This window comes from Octopus sinensis, linkage group LG21 (genome assembly GCF_006345805.1).
Source record: "Octopus sinensis linkage group LG21, ASM634580v1, whole genome shotgun sequence".
NCBI classification, from domain to species: domain Eukaryota; kingdom Metazoa; phylum Mollusca; class Cephalopoda; order Octopoda; family Octopodidae; genus Octopus; species Octopus sinensis.
In genome coordinates, this window is record NC_043017.1 from 19307897 (window position 1) to 19329977 (window position 22081).

The following is a 22081-nucleotide window of genomic DNA, read 5'->3' on the forward strand; positions in this document are numbered from 1 at the left end:
GAGGTCATTTTTCAATATTCCTGTTAAGCATTCTGGATGAGAGAAGAATTTAAATAGATTCAATGAATGTTGTAGAATTAATAATGACTTTCCACCAAGAGTTTCCTCCCTTCTCTTGTCTCTCTCTCTCTCTCTCTCTGTCAGCCTCATCCATCATTTTCTGGTCTGTCCATTTCCTTTCTGAACCTACCTCCTACATACATGTCACCACTACCACCACCACCACCACCACCACCATCACCAATGCCCTCCCCCCCCATACTCTCTGCTACCGTCAACAGTTAATAGTTTAGTTCTTGCTCTAATCTTTATAGAAAGTATAGGATATGCATTCATCAGCATCATCATTACCACCAACACCATCATCATCATCATCATTAGTATCATCATTATCATCATCACTACTAACATTATCATCATCATCATCATCACTTTCACCACCACCATGATAAATGTCATCATCACCAATACTGTTACAAGTACTATCATCATCATTGTTGTCATCATCATCATCACCATCACTACCAGCACTATTCCAATCATTTGTATTGTTACTATCATCACCACTATCATCATCATCATCGTCATATTTATTACCATTCCATAACCATCCTGCACCATTCTCATAATCATCATTATAACTATCACCATCATTATCAACTTTCTCTCCTCTACCTCTTTTTCTTCTGTTTTTTTTCTTTTGCTGTCTTTGACATCCTCATCCCCTCCCTGCTTCTTCATATCCACATCATTATCATCATCACATCATAAACACCACCATCGTCACCATCATCATTTTCATCATCACCACCACCATCATTATCATCATCACCACCATCACCACCACCACCATCATTTTCATCATCATCATCACTACCATCATTTTCATCATCATCACCACCACCACCATCATTTTCATCATCATCACCACCACCATCATTTTCATCATCATCATCACCACCACCACCACCATTTTCATCATCATCATCACCACCACACCATCATTTTCATCATTATCACCACCACCACCATCATTTTCATCATCATCACCACCACCATCATTTTCATCATCATCACCACCACCACCATCATTTACATCATCACCACCACCACCATCATTTTCATCATCATCATCGTCATCACCACCACCACCATTTTCATCATCATCATCACCACCACCATCATTTTCATCATCATCATCGTTATCCCTGTTGTTATCACAAAAGCCATCGTGGATGCCTCTGTGTCCCTACTATTGATAATGTCCAGCGCCAGAGGGGAGAGGGATGGTCGAGGTCACATAGGGGTTTACAGGGAAACGCTTCTCTGTGTACATTGCACTGAACTTCACAGCATCTCACATTATCTACCACTCTCTCTCTCTCCCTGTCTCTCTCTCTCTCTCTCCTTCTTCTTCACATTCTCTTCCTCCACCCCTCTCTCTCTCCCGCACTCAGCCCATCTCTCGGAACACTTGTCGGACTATTGGTTTCCTCTTCTGTGTAGTGTGACAGCTGAACTGAGAAACTTGAAGCTAAGAGACACAGACAGGACTGCGATAGGCTTGCCTTGTCTATTTACTTACTGAAACAGCATCAACGAAAAGAGAGACTTCTAAGACACAATATAACGTATCTATATTCCGCTGAGAACAAGAATTGGAGGAAAATAAGACAGGCAAGTATTGATGAATATATGATTTATTTGATTACTCACACACACACACATATAGATAAAAAAATCATATATGTATTGATGAATATATATATATATATATTATATATATATGATTTTATATATTATATATATATATATTATATATATATATATATATATATATATACCACACATAATATGGTATGTATATTCTTGAATATTTATAAATTGATGAAAATAGATACATGTAAATATGACTTTAATTATATATAAAAAAAATATACATATATATGAATGTAATTCATGTATGTATATGTGTGTGTATGTCTCTGTCTATCTATCTATCTATGTATATCTATCTATATTTATCTATAATATATATATATATATATATATAATATATATATATATATATCTATCTATCTATATATCAATCTATATCTATCTATATATATATATATATATCAATCTATATCTATCTATATATATATCAATCTATATCTGTCTATCTATCTATCTCTATCTATATCTGTCTATATATCTATCTATCTATCTCTATCTCTATCTATCTATCTATCTATCTATATATATATTTATCTCTCTATCTATATCTGTCTATCTATCTATCTATCTATCTCTATCTGTCTATCTATATCTATCTATCTATATCTATATCTGTCTATCTATCTATATCTGTCTATCTATATCTATCTATCTATCTATCTATCTATCTATCTATCTATCTATCTCTATCTGTCTATATCTATCTATCTTTCTATATCTATCTTTCTATATCTATCTATCTATATCTATCTATCTATCTCTGTCTATCTATCTATATCTATTTATCTATATCTATCTATCTATCTATATATCTATCTGTCTATCTATCTTTATCTATATCTATCTATCTATCTATATATCTATCTGTCTATCTATCTATATCTATTTATCTATCTATCTATCTATCTATATCTATCTTTCTATATCTATCTATCTATCTATCTATCTATCTATCTATCTATCTATCTCTATCTATCTATATCTATCTATCTATCTATATATCTATCTGTCTATCTATCTATATCTATTTATCTATCTATCTATCTATCTATATCTATCTTTCTATATCTATCTATCTATCTATCTATCTATCTATCTATCTATCTCTATCTATCTATATCTATCTATCTATCTATATATCTATCTGTCTATCTATCTATATCTATTTATCTATCTATCTATCTATCTATTTCATCATCCTCATTTAATTTACATTGCCCAAGCTGTCATACACAAACACACATAGCGCAGAAGTGGTTGTGTGATAAGTAGCTTGATAATAACCACATGTCTCCAAAGTTCAGTCTCACTATGTGGCATTTGGGGCAAGTGTCTTCTACTATAGCCTCGAGCCGACAAAAGCCTTGTGAGTGGTTTTGGTAGACAGAAACTGAAAGAAGCCCATCGTATATATATGTGTGTATATATATATATATATGTGTATATATATATATATGTGTATATATATATGTGTATATATATATATATATATAAATATAAAGTGAGTTAACTTTTTTTGAAATTTTATTTTAACTTTAAAACTTTCAACTTTTTAAGCTAAGAAGATGCTGTCTTACTTATTAAAAGGTTGATGGTTCCCATCCATCTCACCAGCCTTGCACTGCATTCACTCTCAATAGTTCAACTTATATAGACAACAAACATTGTATACAATCGCAGCGTGGAAGGTGTTTATGAGCCATTTGAGAAACACACAAGGACCGTTAGATTCACTTCAACATTTAAATTCAATTTGTCAAAATATTTTCGTCGCTTTGGGACTGCAACCTGTTCACTGACAGCACAGTGCCGGTGGCACGTAAAACGCACCATCTGAGCGTGGCCGTTCGCCAGCCTTGTCTGGCACCTGTGTCGGTGGCACGTAAAAAGCACCCACTACACTCATGGAGTGGTTGGCGTTAGGAAGGGCATCCAGCTGTAGAAACACTGCCAGATCTGACTGGGCCTGGTGCAGCCTTCGGGCTTCCCAGACCCCAGTTGAACCGTCCAACTCATGCTAGCATGGAAAGCAGACGTTAAATGATGATGATGATATATATCATCATCATCACTATCATCATCGTTTAACATCCGTTTTCCGCACTAGCACGGGTTGGACGGTTCGACCGGGGTCTGGGAAGCCAGGGGCAGCTCCAGTCTGATCTGGCAGTGTTTCTACGGCTGGATGCCCTTCCTAACACCAACCACTCCGCGAGTGTAGTGGGTGCTTTTTACGTGCCACCTGCACAGGTGCCAGGGGGTGGGGTCTGGCATCGGCCACGATCGGTTGGTGCTTTTAATGTGCCACCGGCACGGAAGCCAGCCAAGGCGGTGCTGGCATCGGCCACGTTCGGATGGTGCTTTTTATGTGCCACCAGCACAGAAGCCAGTATATATATATATCTATATATATATATATATGTGTGTGTGTGTGTGTGTGTGTGTCTGTGTTTGTCTCCCCAACATCGCTTGACAACCGATGGTGGTGTGTTTATGTCCCTATAACTTAGCGGTTCGGCAAAAGAGAACGATAAAATAAGTACTAGGCTTACAAAGAATAAGTCCTGGGGTCGATTTGTTTGACTAAAGACAGTGCTCCCGCATGGCCGCAGTCATATGCCTAAAATGAGTAAAAGAATACATATATATATTTTTTCATCACACACAACATGGACCAAATTTCTTAAGAAAAAATATATATTCAAATAAGTAAAACATAATATCATGAATAGCAAGCGAAACTGGTCGATATATTAAAAATTATATTAAAACTATCTAAGTGTGCGTATTTTCCTTTTCTAATTTCTTATATACATTACAACTCACCATGTGGGGATAATCGAAATTCCTCTTTTCTGTTACTTCTACTATATATAATATATATATATATATATAATATATATATATAATATATAGAGAGAGAGAGAGAGAGAGAGGAGAGAGAGAGAGAGATAAATAGATATAAATGTATATGTGTATATGAATTGAAGGCTATGTATTCACACACACACACACACACATATCCACTGTTTTTTTATGCTATTAGTTATCTCTTTCTTCCCACTGGAACCATTTCCTATTAGCATCCAGTCCTTATTCTCATCATCATCATCCTTTCCCAGTCATGTGCTTCAGTTATCTCCACCATCCCACATTTTAGGTCTACCGTATTTCATCCTTAACACCTCTCATACCTGCTTACATTCTCAATGCCCTCCGTTGTCCACTACTGATACTCTGTTTCCACTATTGTCACCCCACTTACTCTAGCCACTCTTATGTCCCAGAGACCAGATACCAACACCCATATGTCCATCTCTGTCACTATATACCTCTCTCCTCTCCATTCTTTCACCCTACACATCATCTTGCTACTTTTTGATCTATCTACAGGTTGCCCCTTGTTACTCCCCACCCCCACCTTCTATCTATCTATCTAGCTGCAGGATTGCATCCGGCACCAATGTATTCTTAGGCATAGTTTCTACAGCTGGCAGCCATTCTTACCACCAACTAATTCATGTGCCTACTGAGTGGTTTCTTCCTACCATCAGCCCAAACAAGTGTTCTGAAGCTAAAGTATGATAGAGGAAGAAGTGCAGATGTCTGGACACAGAAGAGATACATGGCTTTCCTGCATTATATAACGATGTTTACTACTTGTAGTTGAGAGGACGTTCACACGGAAGTGTATGTATGTGTGGGTGGGGTTGGAGTTGAGGCGTTCCAACCAATCAGTTCACCATATTCCTGACAATCCACATCTGACTGCCAGCTCTAACGTTCAAAGTGTGTATGCATGTGACCTAGGACCACATGTGAACATGTATTCACACTGAAACTCCAAACACAAACTACACCTCAACAACAAATGATAACTATGGCTGTGGCATCAACCCCAACCCCACCCACACATACATACACTTCCGTGTGAATGTCCTCTCAACTACAAGTAGTAAACATCGTTATATAAGGCAGGAAAGCCATGTATCTCTTCTGTGTCCAAACATCTGCACTTCTTCCTCTATCATACTTTAGCTTCTCAACACTAGGTTGGGCTGATGGTAGGAAGAAACCACTCAGTAGGCACATGAAGTAGTTGGTGGTAGGAATGGCTTCCAGCTGTAGAAACCATGCCTAAGAATACATTGGTGCCTGATGCAATCCTGCAGCTTGTCAGATCCTATTAAACGATCCAGTCTATGCCAGTGTAATAAATGGACATTGAGTGATAATGATCCTTTTGAACTTGCTATCCACTGGAACTATATATATATATATATAAATGAGTTTCTAGCTACCAAATCCACTCACAAGGCTTTGGTCGGCCCAAGGCTATAGTAGAAGACAATTACCCAAGGTGCCATGCAGTGGAACTGAACCTGGGTCCATGTGGTTGATAACCAAGCTACTTACCACACAACACACACACACACACATGTACATACACCCATGCACTTGCATATTATACACACATATTGACATAGACACCCACCCATAGACATATGTATATACATACACATATACAAGTAGATGTAAGTGTATACATACATAAGGACACATCATCATCATCATTTAGCGTCCGCTTTCCATGCTAGCATGGGTTGGACGGTTCAACTGGGGTCTGGGAAGCCAGAAGGCTGCACCAGGCTCCAGTCTGATCTGGCAATGTTTCTATGGCTGGATGCCCTTCCTAACGCCAACCACTCCGTGAGTGTAGTGGGTGCTTTTTACGTGCCACCGGCACAGGTGCCAGACGGGGCTGGCAAACGGCCACGGATGGATGGTGCCTTTTACGTGCCACTGGCACGGGGGCCAGGCGGGGCTGGCAACGGCCACGGTCAGGTGGTACTTTTTACGTGTCACCAGCACGGGGGCTGGCAAAGGCCACGATCGGATGGTGGTTTTTATGTGCCACCGGCATGGGGGCCAGGCGAGGCTGGCAACGACCACGGTCAAGTATAATATATATATATATATATATATGTATATATATCATCATCATCATCATCGTTTTATATATATATATATACCATGGACAAGAAGCATTTCTACCACTTTTACACATCACTTTCCTTGGATAATGGAACTGCAAATATAACATCCTAGATATTTTTTTATTTCTATTTTTATTCTTTTATTTCTCTTCATACTTGTTATTTCTCTCCTTTTCCAGAATAACTCCTTATATTGAACTCTAATATTTCCCTCTATTTAACCATCTCATATCCCCTCTGATGAAGGGATATCCCAGAAACAACTGTAAGACTAACTTTCTCTTTATAAATGTCCTATAAACTCCACACAGCCTTGGCTTTTGTCATCTCATTTTAACACACACACACACTCTTTCTCTCTCTCTCTTTTACTTTCCTTTACTCTTTTACTTGTTTCAGTCATTTGACTGTGGCCATGCTGGAGCACCACCTTTAGTCGAGCAAATCGACCCCAGGACTTATTCTTTGTAAGCCTAGTACTTATTCTATCGGTCTCTTTTGCTGAACTGCTAAGTTACGGGGATGTAAACACACCAGCATCGGTTGTCAAGTGATGTTGGGGGGACAAACACAGACACAAACGTATACATACACACATACATATACACACATACATATATATATATATATATATATATATATATATATATATATATATATATATATACAATGGGCTTCTTTCAGTTTCCATCTACCAAATCCACTCACAAGGCTTTGGTCAGCTCAAGGCCATAGTAGGAGACACTTGCCCAAGGTGCCATGCAGTGTGCCTGAACCCGGAACCATGTGGTTGGTAAGCCAGCTATTTACCACACAGTCACTCCTACGTACATCTTTTTACTCATATATAATCATAGTCATATAGAATGTATGTGTGACCAAGTGATTAGGGTGTTTGGCTCATAATTGCAAGGTTGTGATTTCAATACTCAGCAATGCTTTGTGTCCTTGAGCAAGACTCTTTATTTCACATCGCACCAGTCCACTCAGCTGGCAAAAAGTGAGTTGTACCTGTATTCCAAAGGGGCCAGCCTTGTCATGTCATGTTGTATCTCCCTGAGAACTACATTACGGGCATGCATGTCTGCAGAACGCTCAACCGCTTCCATGTTAATTCCATGAGCAGGCTGTTCCGTTGATCTGATGGACCAACTGGAACCTTCTGCCAGTTATATATACACATAAATAGATAAATGATAATATAAAATAAAATAAGGAAATAATAGCACGACAAAAATTTCCTCCAAATAATAGAAAATAGGAATGATAAAAATAAAGCATTACTAATAATGAGAGTGAATTTCATGAAAGTAATACATACCGTAAATCCTCGAGTATAATCCGCATTTTTCCCCCCAAAATTTAAAGGTCAAAATCCTTCGTGCGTTTTACACACGAGGTCAAAAACGAAAATTATTTTCTAAGCAATGTTCAAGTCTCTATTTGCTGTCCAGCAATGTTTATTTAGACGCATTTTGTGATTTCGGGTGCGAAAATACCTTAAGCTAAGCCTGAAAGCAATGAAGTCATAAAAGGATCATCCATAACTTGCAGTAAGCAATATTTATTAAACGTTATTGCTATTATTACTGTTATTTCTTTATTTTCTGCAAACAAAATGCACAAAAAAGCTACGCATTTGCATTATGTTATATATACAATAATAATAAAGTATGTTACTGTATACATTTTTACAAACCAAGGATGTTATATAGACCTCCTTGACTCATGTTAGAGAAGGGGTGCGTATTACACACAAGGTTTAGGTTTTTCAGAAGTACAGCCCCCCTAAGAATCCCCTGCATATTATACTCAAGGGCGGACTATACTCAAGGATTTACGGTAATCGTTTCTATTACAGGCACAAGGCCTGAAATTTGAGGGGAGGGGACTAGTCGATTAAATCAACCCCAGTATGCAACTGGTACTTAATGTATTGACCATAAAAGGATGGAAGGTGAAGTTGACCTTGGCAGAATTTGAACTCAGAATGTAGTGACAGGCGAAATACCACTAAGCATTTTGTCCAGTGTACTAACGATTCTGCCTGATTGCCGCCTTGTGAAAGTAATATATAATAGCGATATTTAATGATATAAAAATTATAGCAATAACATTAATGATTACATAATGATAAAATAACAATCCTTTCTAATATAGGCACAAGGCCAGCAATTTTGGGAGTTGGGGGTAAGTTGATTACATCAACCCCAGTATTCAACTTGTACTTAATTTATTGACCCCGAAAGGTATGAAAGGCGAAGTCAACCTTGGTGGAATTTGAACTAGTGCCATCTTAATAGTAATAATAATGGTTTCAAATTTGTCCACAAATGTAGCAATTTGGGAGGAAAAGATGAATCGATTACATTGACCCCAGTGTTTAACTGGTACTTATTTTATCGACCCCGAAAGGATGAAAGGCAAAGTTGACCTCAGCAGAATGGGCAAAATATTGCTAAGTATTTCATCCAGCATGCTAACGATTCTGCAAGTTTGCCGCTTTAAAACTAATAATTATATTAATTAATGATAATTAATAATAATTAATAATAATAATAATCCTTTCTGCAATAGACACAAAGCCTGAAATTTTGGGGGAGGGGCTAGTTGATTACATCAACCCCAGTGTTTCACTGGTACTTAATTTATCGACCCTAAAAGGATGAAAGGCAAAGTCAACTTGGGCGGAATTTGAACTCAGAATATAGCGATGGGCAAAATACCTCTAAGCATTTTGCCTAGCATGCTAACAACAACAACAACAACAATAATAATAAATAATGCTAATAAATTTAAGAAAAAAAGACTTCTGAAATAATACAAATGTGAGATTTAAATTTTAATTAAGATTTTTAAAATAATTTATGTGAATTTTGTTAAGTTAAAAGTTAGTGAGAAATTTTAAATAATATATTAAATTTCTATCATAGGATTAATTACGTTGAAATGTTAATCTAATTTATCTGTTCTTAATCTAATGAATTGAATGCGATGCAGACAAGAAAAAAAAAAAAGAATTACATTTGAATTTATGTTGGTTGTATTGGGGTTAATTAAAAGTGAAAATTATGAATTAATGGATATTAAAGTTTCTTTTAAGATTTAGTGACTGACAGGGAGAGAGAGAGAGACGATGTGTGTGTGTATGTATATGTACATGTATATATATATATATATATATATATTATATATGTATATGTGTATATATGTATATGTGTATATATGTATATATGTGTATATATGTATGTATATATATATGTATATATGTGTATGTGTGTATATGTGTATATATGTATGTGTATATATATGTGTATATATATGTGTATATATGTGTATATATATGTGTATATATATATATATATATGTATATCAAATGTCCACAGAGAAAGAGAGAAGAAGCACTCACATGCACACACTCAGAGGTATAGCACTGTGGTTAAGAAGCTTGCTTTGCAACAAAATAACTTCAGGTTCAATCCTGCTGCATGGCAGTTTGGCTAAGTGTCGAGTGCTTCATAAAATGCACCCAATTCACTCTGCAAAGTGTTTAGCATTAGTAAGGGCATCCAGCTGTAAAAACCATACCAAAGCAGACCGTGGAGCTTGGTGCAGTCCGCAGCTTTACCTGCACCTGTAAAACCATCCGACACATCCCAGCGTGGAAGATGGATGTTAAATGAGGATGATGATGATGCTCATGACAATGGTAATACATAGTTTGTTCATGAAATGAGAATTTAGAAACTTCCAGAGACATAAAATAACTGATTTTTAACAGTGGGATACGAAGTAGATGAAGTTATAAATAATAACATTTAAATATTGGATTAAAAAAGCCCTTGAATGGAAAATGTTAGTTTTTGTTTTGTTTTAAAGGCCAATGTTTAGATGCTATTATCTATAGCTTTATCTACTTTGCGTTCCACCATTAAAAACTATACACCCATTATATGCAACAGAATCAGTATTAGTTTAAAATTGCCATTTATGTATCACACTCAATGTAAATGCATCTCTATTTGTAACCACAACACATCCATTGGACAAATACTGCTGTAAAGTTTGCCTGTCCTAATGTGTATACATTAGGTGCAGGTGTGGCTTCCCAATTATATGGTTCTGGGTTCAGTTCCACTGTGTGACTCCTTGGGCAAGTGTCTTCTATAGCCTCAGGCTGACCAAAGCCTTGTGAGTGGATTTGGTAGACGCAAACTGAAATAAGCCCATCGTATATATATATATAGATGTGTGTGTGTTTGTGTCTATATTTGTCCCCTCACCATCACTTAACAATGTTGGTGTATTTACATCCCTGTAACTTAGTGGTTTGACAAAAAAGACTGATAAAATATGTATTAGACTTAGAAAGAATAGGTCCAGAGGTAGATTTCTTTGATTAAAAGGTGGTGCTCCAGCATGGCCTCAGTGAAATGACTGAATAAAAGAATACAAGAGCTGATATGTTATATATATATATATATATATATATATATATATATATATATATATATATATATAGGATGTCATGATAGATCGTTAGCTCCTACACACACGCATTTTTTCTCTCCTTGTTTCTCTCTCCTTGTTTCTCTCTTTGTTTTCGTCTGTGTTCTTTCTGTCGAAGAGCATAGACTCGAACGTAAAGACTTTTTCTATTTCTATTCCTGAGCGCCATACTAATACACTTGTTTGTTTGTACTCCACCTGCCTTCGTCTTTTGTTTATTTTCGTAAACTTTCCCTGTATATATATATGGAAAACGGACGCTAAATGATGATGATGATATGTATGTGTGTGAGTATGTATTTATGTATATATATTTGTTTATACAGATGAAAATGACGACTCTATCCAACTGGACACAACCGTTATCCACAATGGTTTCTCTGCTGGCACCAAATGAAACGTCTGGTGAAAATGAGGAATCAGATCTACAAAACGAAAGCTGGGAATTCTACATTTATTATTATGGAATGTTCTGTTTGGTGGCCGTCGTTAATTTAACTGGCAATTCACTGGTAATTAGTACAATAATAAGACACCGTCAATTACAATATTGTTGTAACTGGTTTCTCCTCAGTTTGGGCTTCTCTGACCTTCTACAGGGTTTTGTCTACCCCATATATAATTTGTCACACATCGAGATATCTGCTATCAGCGAACCTCTTGGTAAGTATCATTCCAGTTGTTGTTGTTGTTGTTGTTGCTATTTATTACCATTTATAATTGTTGTTGATGTTGTTATTATTACTAGTGGGGACCCGTGAGCATTTCACGGAATCAATGGTACACCTATTGGGTTGTTTCTGAAATCTTTATTCAAAAAGCCTGAAAGCATAGCCTGTGTTGTGTCTGCATGAAAAGATAGTCATTCATCTGCTTCTTATTGAAAAGTGAAAGAAATTGGAATATGATGATTATTAATGCACTTCATATATATATATATATATATATATTATATATATATAATACAAATAAGAAATGGAGGAACAGATTCATTTCAATTATCGACTTACAGATATTACCAATTCATATTATTTATTAACTACATAAATAGGAACATCCAAGTCCAACAAAACAAAACAATATACATCAATATGTAAGATAATAATACCATAAGAATAATACACATGAAATGGATCTTACAGCTGTTTCAGCCTGTAGATAAAGGTATCTCATTCTGCCTATATTAGTCAGATGTATTGAGGTAATATGCAGTTAACACTTTATATACCCTATGTATAATTTTATAGACTTAATACACACCACTCATAAGATAAATATTCAAAACAGACACAGCCTTCTGGTCTTAGATTTAGTAGATGATAAAGAGATAAATGAATTAGAAATGATTTACAATCCTTTACAAGCTATGATCCCAATGGGATTCATGCGATTCTTGGAAGTGTAGTCTATTCTTAGCTACAATAGTAGCAAAATGAATTTCTTCCATCTTCTTGCTCTGTTAAAGTATTTGAGAAAAATTATATTAATGTGTCCAACTGGTTAAAATTCTGTTTATTTATTTGATCAGCTGAAGATGGCACTGCATTTAAATTGATGCAACGATTGCTTTGTTCAATTAATGAAACCGCTTGAAACGTTCATACTGCATCACTTCTTGATATCCTGTTGCTTATTTTGATTATATATATGTATATATATATATACATACCTGTGTGTCTTTGTGTCTGTATGTCCTCCCACCTCTTGACAACCGATGCTGGTGTATTTACATCCTTGTAACTTAGTGGTTTGGCATAAAAGACTGACAGAATAAGTACCGGGCTTTAAAAAAATAAGTAATTCATTCAAGGTGGTGCCCCGTATGTCCACTGTCTTATGACTGAAGCAAGTAAAATGTATATACATATATATATTATATAATATATATATATCTATATATATATATATATATATATATATATACTTGCACACATACATATACATATACACATGTAACAAGCTCTGCTAATTTAACTTTATGAACATTGCAAAATATTTTTTTAATGCTTAACAGATTTCAACATTGTAAAAAATTCTTTTAAATGCAATAAAAAAAACATGAAAACCAGACCATGTTTTAACTGATATTCAACTGATATATTATTCTATACACATTACACAAATTTGGAAAAAAAATAGATATATACAATGATATATTATATATATATATATTATATATATATATATAATATATATATATATATTATATATATATTATTATATATAATATACACATATATATACATACACACACATAGACAAATTCATATATCTATATACATACACAGATACATACCCCTTTCTCTCTCTTTCTCTCTCTCTCTCACACACACACACAAATTCATATTTGTATAAAATGGCCCTTCAGTCTCCCTCTATCCAACCCACTCGCAAGGCTTCAGCCTGCCTAGGGGCTAAGATATAAAATACTTGTTGGCCGATACAACATCCAGTTGGACTGAACCTGAAACCACATTGTTCAGAAGCTAACTTCTTAACCAGACAGCCATGTCTGAACTGCTTCTATTTGTAAATATTGGCAAACTCTTTGCAAGTGGAGAGAGAAAGAGACAATCAATTAATCAAGAACAAACGAAGAAGGTCCATATTTTCAAGAGATCAATAAGTGTATGTTGTAACATCACATTACATAATAATAATAATAATAATAATGATAATAATGATAATAATGATGATGATGATAATGATAGCATGCAACAACAAAACCAAACATTAGTTTAACAGATTATGTTCGCGTAACAACACAAGCTAAATATTGTCTTGACCAGGAAAATGAATTCTTCGTTACTGATAACCAATTAAACCGGTAATTAATACGGCGAGCGTGATGTGATTTATCCAAACACTTCATTTAATGTTACCGCTAATGCAACAGATTGGGTTACTTGACAAGACGCTTCGAAAGCTGTGGCATCTTATCTTGGAAGTCATTGGGCGGCCAGAAGTGTGGATTTAGATTTCGCAGAATAGATCTATGTTCCGTTTTAAAGTGGTCTGGTTGTTGTTGTTATTGTTGTTGGATCATTTCTTGTCAGATAAAGTATTTCATCTGTCACTGTAAGGTGAAGGATATGGCTAGGAGGCTAAGAAGTTTGCTTTGTAACTCTGTAGTTTCGGGTTCAGTCCCAGGCCGACCAAATCTTTGAGAGTAGATTTGCTAAACAGATACATACATACATATATATATATATCTTTGAGAGTAGATTTGCTAAACACATACATACATACACACACACATATATATATCATCATCATCATCATCATCATCATTTAACGTCCGCTTTCCATGCTAGCATGGGTTGGACGGTTCAACTGGGGTCTGGGGAGCCCGAAAGCTGCACCAGTCCAGTCAGATCTGGCAGTGTTTCTACAGCTGGATGCCCTTCCTAACGCCAACCACTCCGAGAGTGTAGTGGGTGATTTTATGTTCCACCGACACAGGTGCCAGACGAGGCTGGCAAACGGCCACGCTCGGATGGTGTTTTTTATGTGCCACCGACACAGGTGCCAGACGAGGCTGGCAGACGGCCATGCTCGGATGGTGTTTTTATGTGCCACCGACACAGGTGCCAGATGAGGCTGGCAAACAGCCACGATCGGATGGTGTTTGTTATGTGCCCACAGCACGGAGGCCAGTCGATGCGGTACTGGCTACGGCCACGTTCGGATGGTTTTCTTGTGTGCCACGTGCCACCGGCACTGGTACCACAAAGATACAAATTCCATTGATGTTCATCTATTTTGATTTGTTTTGATTTTCACTTGCCTCAACAGGTCTTCACAAGTGTCACAAGAAGGAAGGTAAGCACAGGTGGACTGACTACGTCCCAGGTAAGGGCCACGGGTTATGGCCTGACTAGTCTTGCCGGGTCTTCGGATGGTGTTTTTATGTGCCACCGACATAGGTGCCAGATGAGGCTGGCGAACGGCCACGATCGGATGGTGTTTGTTACGTGTCCACAGCATGGAGGCCAGTCGATGCGGTACTGGCTACGGCCACGTTCGGATGGTTTTCTTGTGTGCCACATATATATATATATATGCATCACTACTTGTATATCAGCCCATCTTGGATTTTTCTTACAGCCACTCTTTACTCCGAGGTTCTAGTCCTGTTTGAAGGATTCAGAGTTTTGAGCACCACAACATGTTTCTATACTGAGTATATTGTTTACATATGACTGGTGTGTGTGTATAAATAGGGTGTGTGGATATTTGTGTCTCGTAATCCTGACATTATATGATAGTTACAAATGGCAGCATCATGCAATCAGTGTCACTCGTTTTCCATCTTCCATCGAAAACATCTCTGGCCATCGGGAAACATTCTGTTGTTGGGAGAGAGAAGTGAGTGTCAGTGACAGGAAGAGCACCTAGCTGCAGAAAATCTTCCTCAAGAAATCCTGTCCAACACATGCAAGCATGGAAAAACATCTGTCAAATCAATGGTGATGATGGAACAAGTATAGCTGTGTGGTTAAGCAGTTTGCTTTGCAACCATGTAGCTTCAGTTTCAATCCTATTATGTGGCACCTTGAGTAGGTGTCTTATATGATAGCCACAGATCAACTAATGTCTAAGGAATTGAATTTGATAACTGGAAACTGTATGGAAGCCTGTAAAAAATCAAAAAGATTTGAAAAATCTTGTAACTAAAAGCCAAACTTTAGCAGATGTTTAGGAAAGAAATATAGAAACATATATAAAAAAAAATATATTGATTTGTGAAACAACAAAGCAATAAGCCATAATAAGAATCTTCTAAACCAGATACAAAAACAATGTGTGTGTATGTGTATATATATATATATATATATATTATATATATATATATATATAATATTAGGGATATTATTCCAAACTTACAGGGAAAAATTCAATTTAGAAATACTAAATCAAATTTCACAAAATATAATATATATATATATATATATATATATATATATATATATATATATAAAAATATATATATATTTTCACACACACACACACACATATATCATCATCATCATTTAATATCTGTTTACCATGCTGGCATGGGTTGGACAGTTTGAGAGGAGCTGGGGAGCTGCCTGGGCTCCATGTCTGTTTTGGCATGGTCTCTACAGCTGGATGCTCTTATATCTATCTATCTATCTATCTATCTATCTATCTATCTATCTATCTATCTATCTATCTATCTATCTATCCTATATATCTCTGTCTGTCTATACAAGTTGATGCTTTGAGTTCCATCTATGCTGTTTTTACTACCAGACACACACATATACACGCGTGCATATCTGTGTATGTGTGTGCGCATGTGTGTATGTTCAAAGAATATTTTAAATCGACATGCATCTAATAAAATGCTTTATGCATCTCATTAATTAATTCAAACTAGAATAAATGACTGGAATAAATGACAAAATAAACATTTTCTTTTTTTTTTTATAGAGTAAATATTGAAAATACTTCTTTGAATTCTGTCTTGTGTCATTTCCATAATCCAGTCCTCCCTCCCTCTCTCCCTCCTCCTCCTCTTTCTTTCTTTCTTTCTTTCAATATCAAAGTGGTTTAAATATCAAAGGCTATGGATATCAAATATCAAAACCAGGTGTGGATTCTTCCATGTTTATCTCAGGGTATTCCTTAGCAGGAGATTTGGCAGATTAGAGTTAAAAAAGGGTGAAAATAATAATCCATTATCTTTGAGTCAATATTATTGTTTTCTTTATGTCTTTTCCTTTTGTTTTTGTTTGTTGTTTTGAAATGCTTTTATTGTTTTCTTTTCATTTTTTCTTGGGGGGGGGGCATGGGATTTTATTTATTTTTTAATTTTTTTTTTGGTTTTGGTCTTTGTGGAGTATTGTGTAATATGAAATCAATGTAGATCAATAACTATTCAATTATCAGGCAGTGAAAGGTGGGTGGAGTGGGGGGATGGGTTAGAGAATGAGATTTCATGTTTATCCTCATCATCAACATCATCATCATTGTCAACAGTGATATCACTACCATCATCATCGTTATCATCATTGTCCTTGCTTTCATCATCTCTAACATTATCATCATCATCATTGTCACCATCTCCACCATCGTCATCATTCTCATCAATGATGTATATTTAAAATCTTACGATAAAGCTCAAGTCTTCTCCCTTATAGACCCCTATGATTAAGGAGATGATGATGATCATCATCGTTTAACGTCTGTTTTCCATGCTAGCATGGGTTGGATGGTTCAACTGGGGCTTTGCTCTTGGATCCTCCCCCCATCCATGTAGTACCTTTGGTCAGGGTTTTTAACCAAAGCTTTGAGTTGGCCCAGGGCTTCCGAAATTGTTTGTTTGTTTAATGCCCGTTTTTGCTTTCCTTCTTTTCTTTTCCATGCTAGCATAGGCTTGGCTGGGGAGTGGTTTGAAGTTGGATTTTATGGCCTGATGCTTGCAAGGTACTTGGTGACTGTTGGTAATGGTGTCACATAAAAAGCACTGGTGGTGGTACCATATAATAATCACTGGTGCTCTGGTGTCACATAATTAATGCATTCGAGCTTTGGTGTTGGAGAAGACTTTTATGGATTCCATGGACAGCGTGGCTCACCAATGGAGAAGTTCTTAAGCAGATCAGGCCGAAAATGTCGCTAGAAGCTAGGATCACCAAGCATAGATTGACATATTTTGGTCATATTATGCAAAGAAAATCCCTGGAGAAGGACATCATGCTCGGAATGGTCAGTGGCAAGAGAGGAAGTGGCCGACCAAGAACCCGCTGGCTTGACAACATCAAGGGTGATACCGGAATGGACATAGCCAATCTGAAAGAAGCGGCCCAGGATAGAACTGACTGGAGGACACTGATCCAAAGAGTAATCGAGAGTCGACTTCAACTGAGCGGATAGATAGATAGGTGTCACATAAAAAGCACTGGTGCTGGTGCCATGTTAAAATCACTGGTGGTGGTGCCACATAAAAGATACTTGTGCTGGTACCATGGAAAAAGCACTCAATACACTCTGTAAAGTAGTTGACATTAGGAAGGGCATCCAGTTGTAGAAACCAGGCCACAACAGACAATAGAACCTGGTATGGCTCCCAGCCTTGCCAGCTGTCAAATCATCCAACCCATGCCAGCGTGGAAAATTTTAACTGATGATGATGCTGATGCTCTTTCTGTCACCAAACCCTCACCTGTTTTCCAGTTAGGATGTATCATAATTCCAGAGGTTTTTATAACACCAGATATTAACAAGGAATGTCAATATCATCCCCACTTTAATCAGATGGTGACATCAACATTCACACACACACACACACATGCACACACACATGCAAACACACATGCTCACACACATGCTCACACACTCATGCAAGCAAGTGCATATGAACATGCACCCAAACACTTGCATGCACACATTCACTGGCACAAACTCACATGCAGATACACAAACATACTGACACAAATGCACACACAATCACACACACACACACACACACCACACACACACACACAAATGTATACACACACAGATACAAGTGCATGCACAGATACACACACAAATGTATATGCACTCAGACACAAGTTCACCCACAAACACAGACACACACACACACACACACACACACACGCACACACAAATGTTTGAACACACAGACACAAGTGCACATGCACATACACATACACACACACATTCACACACATTCACACACTCACACAAACACACATGATTGGTTTCCATCAGCCAAACTCACTGACAAAGCATTGGTCAGGCCGGGACTATAGCAGAAGGCACTTAGCCAAGGTACCAGAAATAAAGTGAAAGTAAAGTTACCTCCTTGGGTCATTTCAGTTCATAACGACCAGTTTCCCAGTTTCCATGGCATATATATTCCCTACCTGGACGGGCTGTAGGTCCGTCGCTGGATGTCTCTTTTTTGCCAGCTGAGTGGACTGGAGCAACGTGAAATGAAGTGTTTTGCTCAAGAACACAATATGTCACCTAGTCCAGGAATTGAAACCACAATCTTATCATCATTAGTCCAACACCCTAACCACTAAGCCACACAAGGAGAGTGATCCTAAAACTACATGATGAAGAATCATACTTCTTTAACCTGCAGCCATGTTTGTGCCTGTCATCTCCATCATCATCATCATCGTTGTCATCATCATTATTTAACGTCTGTCTTCCATGCTGGCATGGGTGGGATGGCTTGAAAGGAACCAGCTAATAGACTGTACCAAGCTCTCTTGTCTGCTTTGGAATGGTTTTTATGACTTGATGCCCTTCCTGAGGTCAACCACTTTACAGAGAATACTGGGTGCTTTGTTTATGGCACCAGCATTTGTGAGGTTACCAAGTGACTTGCAGGACAAGACCCCAACTCATCTTGGGGCTGGGAGTAATGGTTAGTAATACTGAGGCACAGAAAAAGGTGTTTTGCTTTAGAAGTGAGACATGGCCACCTCAGATTGAGAGAGAAACAGAGAGAAAGATGGTGAAGATGTGATGGGGAGGGGATTGGGAAAAGGCTGTACACTCAAGTTTCAAGGTGGTGTATGAAAGAGGGACAGAGAGACAGTCTGTGAGAGAGAGACTGTCTGAGTGTGAGAGAGATAGGGAGAAAGACAGAGTGGGAAAAGAGAGACTGTAGCAGAGAGACTGCGGCAGAGAAACTGTGATAGAGTGAGAAAAGAGAGACTGTGAGAGAGAGAGAGAGACAGAGAGACTGTAAAAGTGAGAGAGAGAGAGTGAGAGACAGACTCTGTGTATGTATTTTTTTTTGTTGTTTCTGTGTTTTATTTTTATAGAGAAATTGTTTACATTAATGTTTGGTTTGGTTGTCGAATATTTTCTTAATCTTGAATATTCATCAATCATCAGTTTAATTAAAGACTAGACAAACACACATAAGTATATGTGTGTGTGTGTGTGTCTCTGTATCAACTGAAGATGTTTTGAGACAGGCCAAACAAATTGGTTTTTCAGAATCTAGAATTTTGAAAAAAATCTGCAACCAATCAATTGGATAAGACACACAAAAAACACACATACATATATATATATATATATATATATATATATATATATATACAGTGACATATATATATATATATATATACAGTGACATATATATATATATATATAGGTGCAGGCATGTCTGTGTGGTAAGAAGCTTGCTTCCCAATCACATGGTTCTGGGTTCAGTTCCACTGTGTAGCACCTTGCACATGTATTTTCTACTATAGCCTTGTGGGTGGATTTGGTCGAAGGAAACTGAAAGAAGCCCATCATACATTTATGTGTGTGTCTGTCTGTGTGTGTGTTCCACCACTGCTTGACAACCAATGTTGGTTTGTTTATGTCCCCATAACATAGCAATGTATGTATATATATTTTCTTCACTCATTTATTACTGTTCTTATTTCATCATCTTAACTCATGTCCATCTGTGACCTCTTCAGCGACACTTTTCATTTTCATGTGTGTTCTTGCTCCACTTACTCCATTGGAGTATCTTTATAATTATACCATATGTTATATATATATATATATATATATATATATATATAGAAAAGAAAAGGAATGGTGCAGTAATTAACAATGAGAAGTTGATCATTGGTATTAAAAAGTCATAGGTTAATTGTAGTTCAGAACCATTTACAGCTGTTTCTGTTTATCAAATCGAGGTAAATTTGCATTTATCGCGTTCGATTTAACAAACATTGTCAGAATGATTTAGAGGAATATAAATAGGAGAAAAGGGAAAATAAAGGAAAAGGAAAAAAGCAAAAAGAAAAGGAAACTCTGCTTGGTTATTTATTATAGTAGAATAAGGCTTTCCATTGTAAACGGTCGGTGATATCTGTTAATTTTGCAATCACTTCTTTTAGATATACATCTTTAGGTGGAATTGGTATATCCTTTAATGATGCTTCTATTGTTATTTGCTCCATTTTATCAATAGATGCTTGAGTTAGGTCTGGCTAATGCAGCTTAGCAAGAAACATGTATGTTAAGCAAATTATGAGTTAGAGGCACACACACACACACACACACACACACACATATGCACACATACACATGTAGACATAGTTATAAAGAAACAATTCTATAGAAATACTTACATAGTTACACAGGCATAGTTTTACTTAGGTGTCTCTATAACTATTTATATATAACGATATCTATGTAGCTACATAGAACTGTCTTGCCCCTCTTGAGAGAGCTGTGGTCATACTGGGGCACCTTTGTTAGCTTTGCTATACTTTCACTTCTTAAAACCTCCTCTGATAATGGGCTTTTGATGAATGAGGGAGTCTGATGCTGTTGCCTTTATCTGTGTTTCCTGCCACAAGATGGATTCATCTAGAACTTCTGTTTTGAAGACACCTACATCCACTCCATATAGGTCTCACAAGCATTTTGGGATGATATTAAAGCCTGTGTCCCTTTCAAAGACTGTGGACCTGGTTATGGATTTAATATTGGGATATGACCTGTCTTTGTGCATTTACAGAAAGTTGGATAAATGTTAACCGTTCTAAAAACTAAAGTCCCAATATATGTATATCTTTACCACTATCATCTCTCTTTCTTTCTCCCTCTCCCAAACTGGGGTAGCTATGTATCTCCTCTGCAGTAAGACACCTGCTTCTATTTCACTGTCATGGCTTAACTTCTCATCACTTGGCACAAAGCCACATCCCTCAACATCACTCCCCTTCTCATTGGAAGGGGGTCTTTGTCTTGCAAGGTGCTTGGTGACCTCACTGGTGCTGGTACCAAGTAAAAAGCATGCAGCCCACATGCTGTAAAGTGGTTGGCATTAGGAGGAGCACCCAGCCATTAAA

The 22081-nt window shown here is 36.9% G+C and overlaps 1 protein-coding gene across 1 annotated transcript in view; it reads left to right on the forward strand.

Annotated features, from left to right (window-relative positions):
- The first annotated feature begins 1136 nt into the window (after positions 1–1136).
- The window catches only part of LOC115222804 (octopamine receptor beta-2R-like), a 61051-nt gene continuing 40106 nt past the window's right edge, over positions 1137–22081 (forward strand). The window contains exons 1-2 of the mRNA XM_036511978.1: positions 1137–1677; positions 11552–11888. Coding sequence (XP_036367871.1) covers positions 11552–11888 — 337 coding nt within the window. The 5' untranslated portion in view covers positions 1137–1677. The remainder of the gene's footprint in view (positions 1678–11551; positions 11889–22081) is intronic.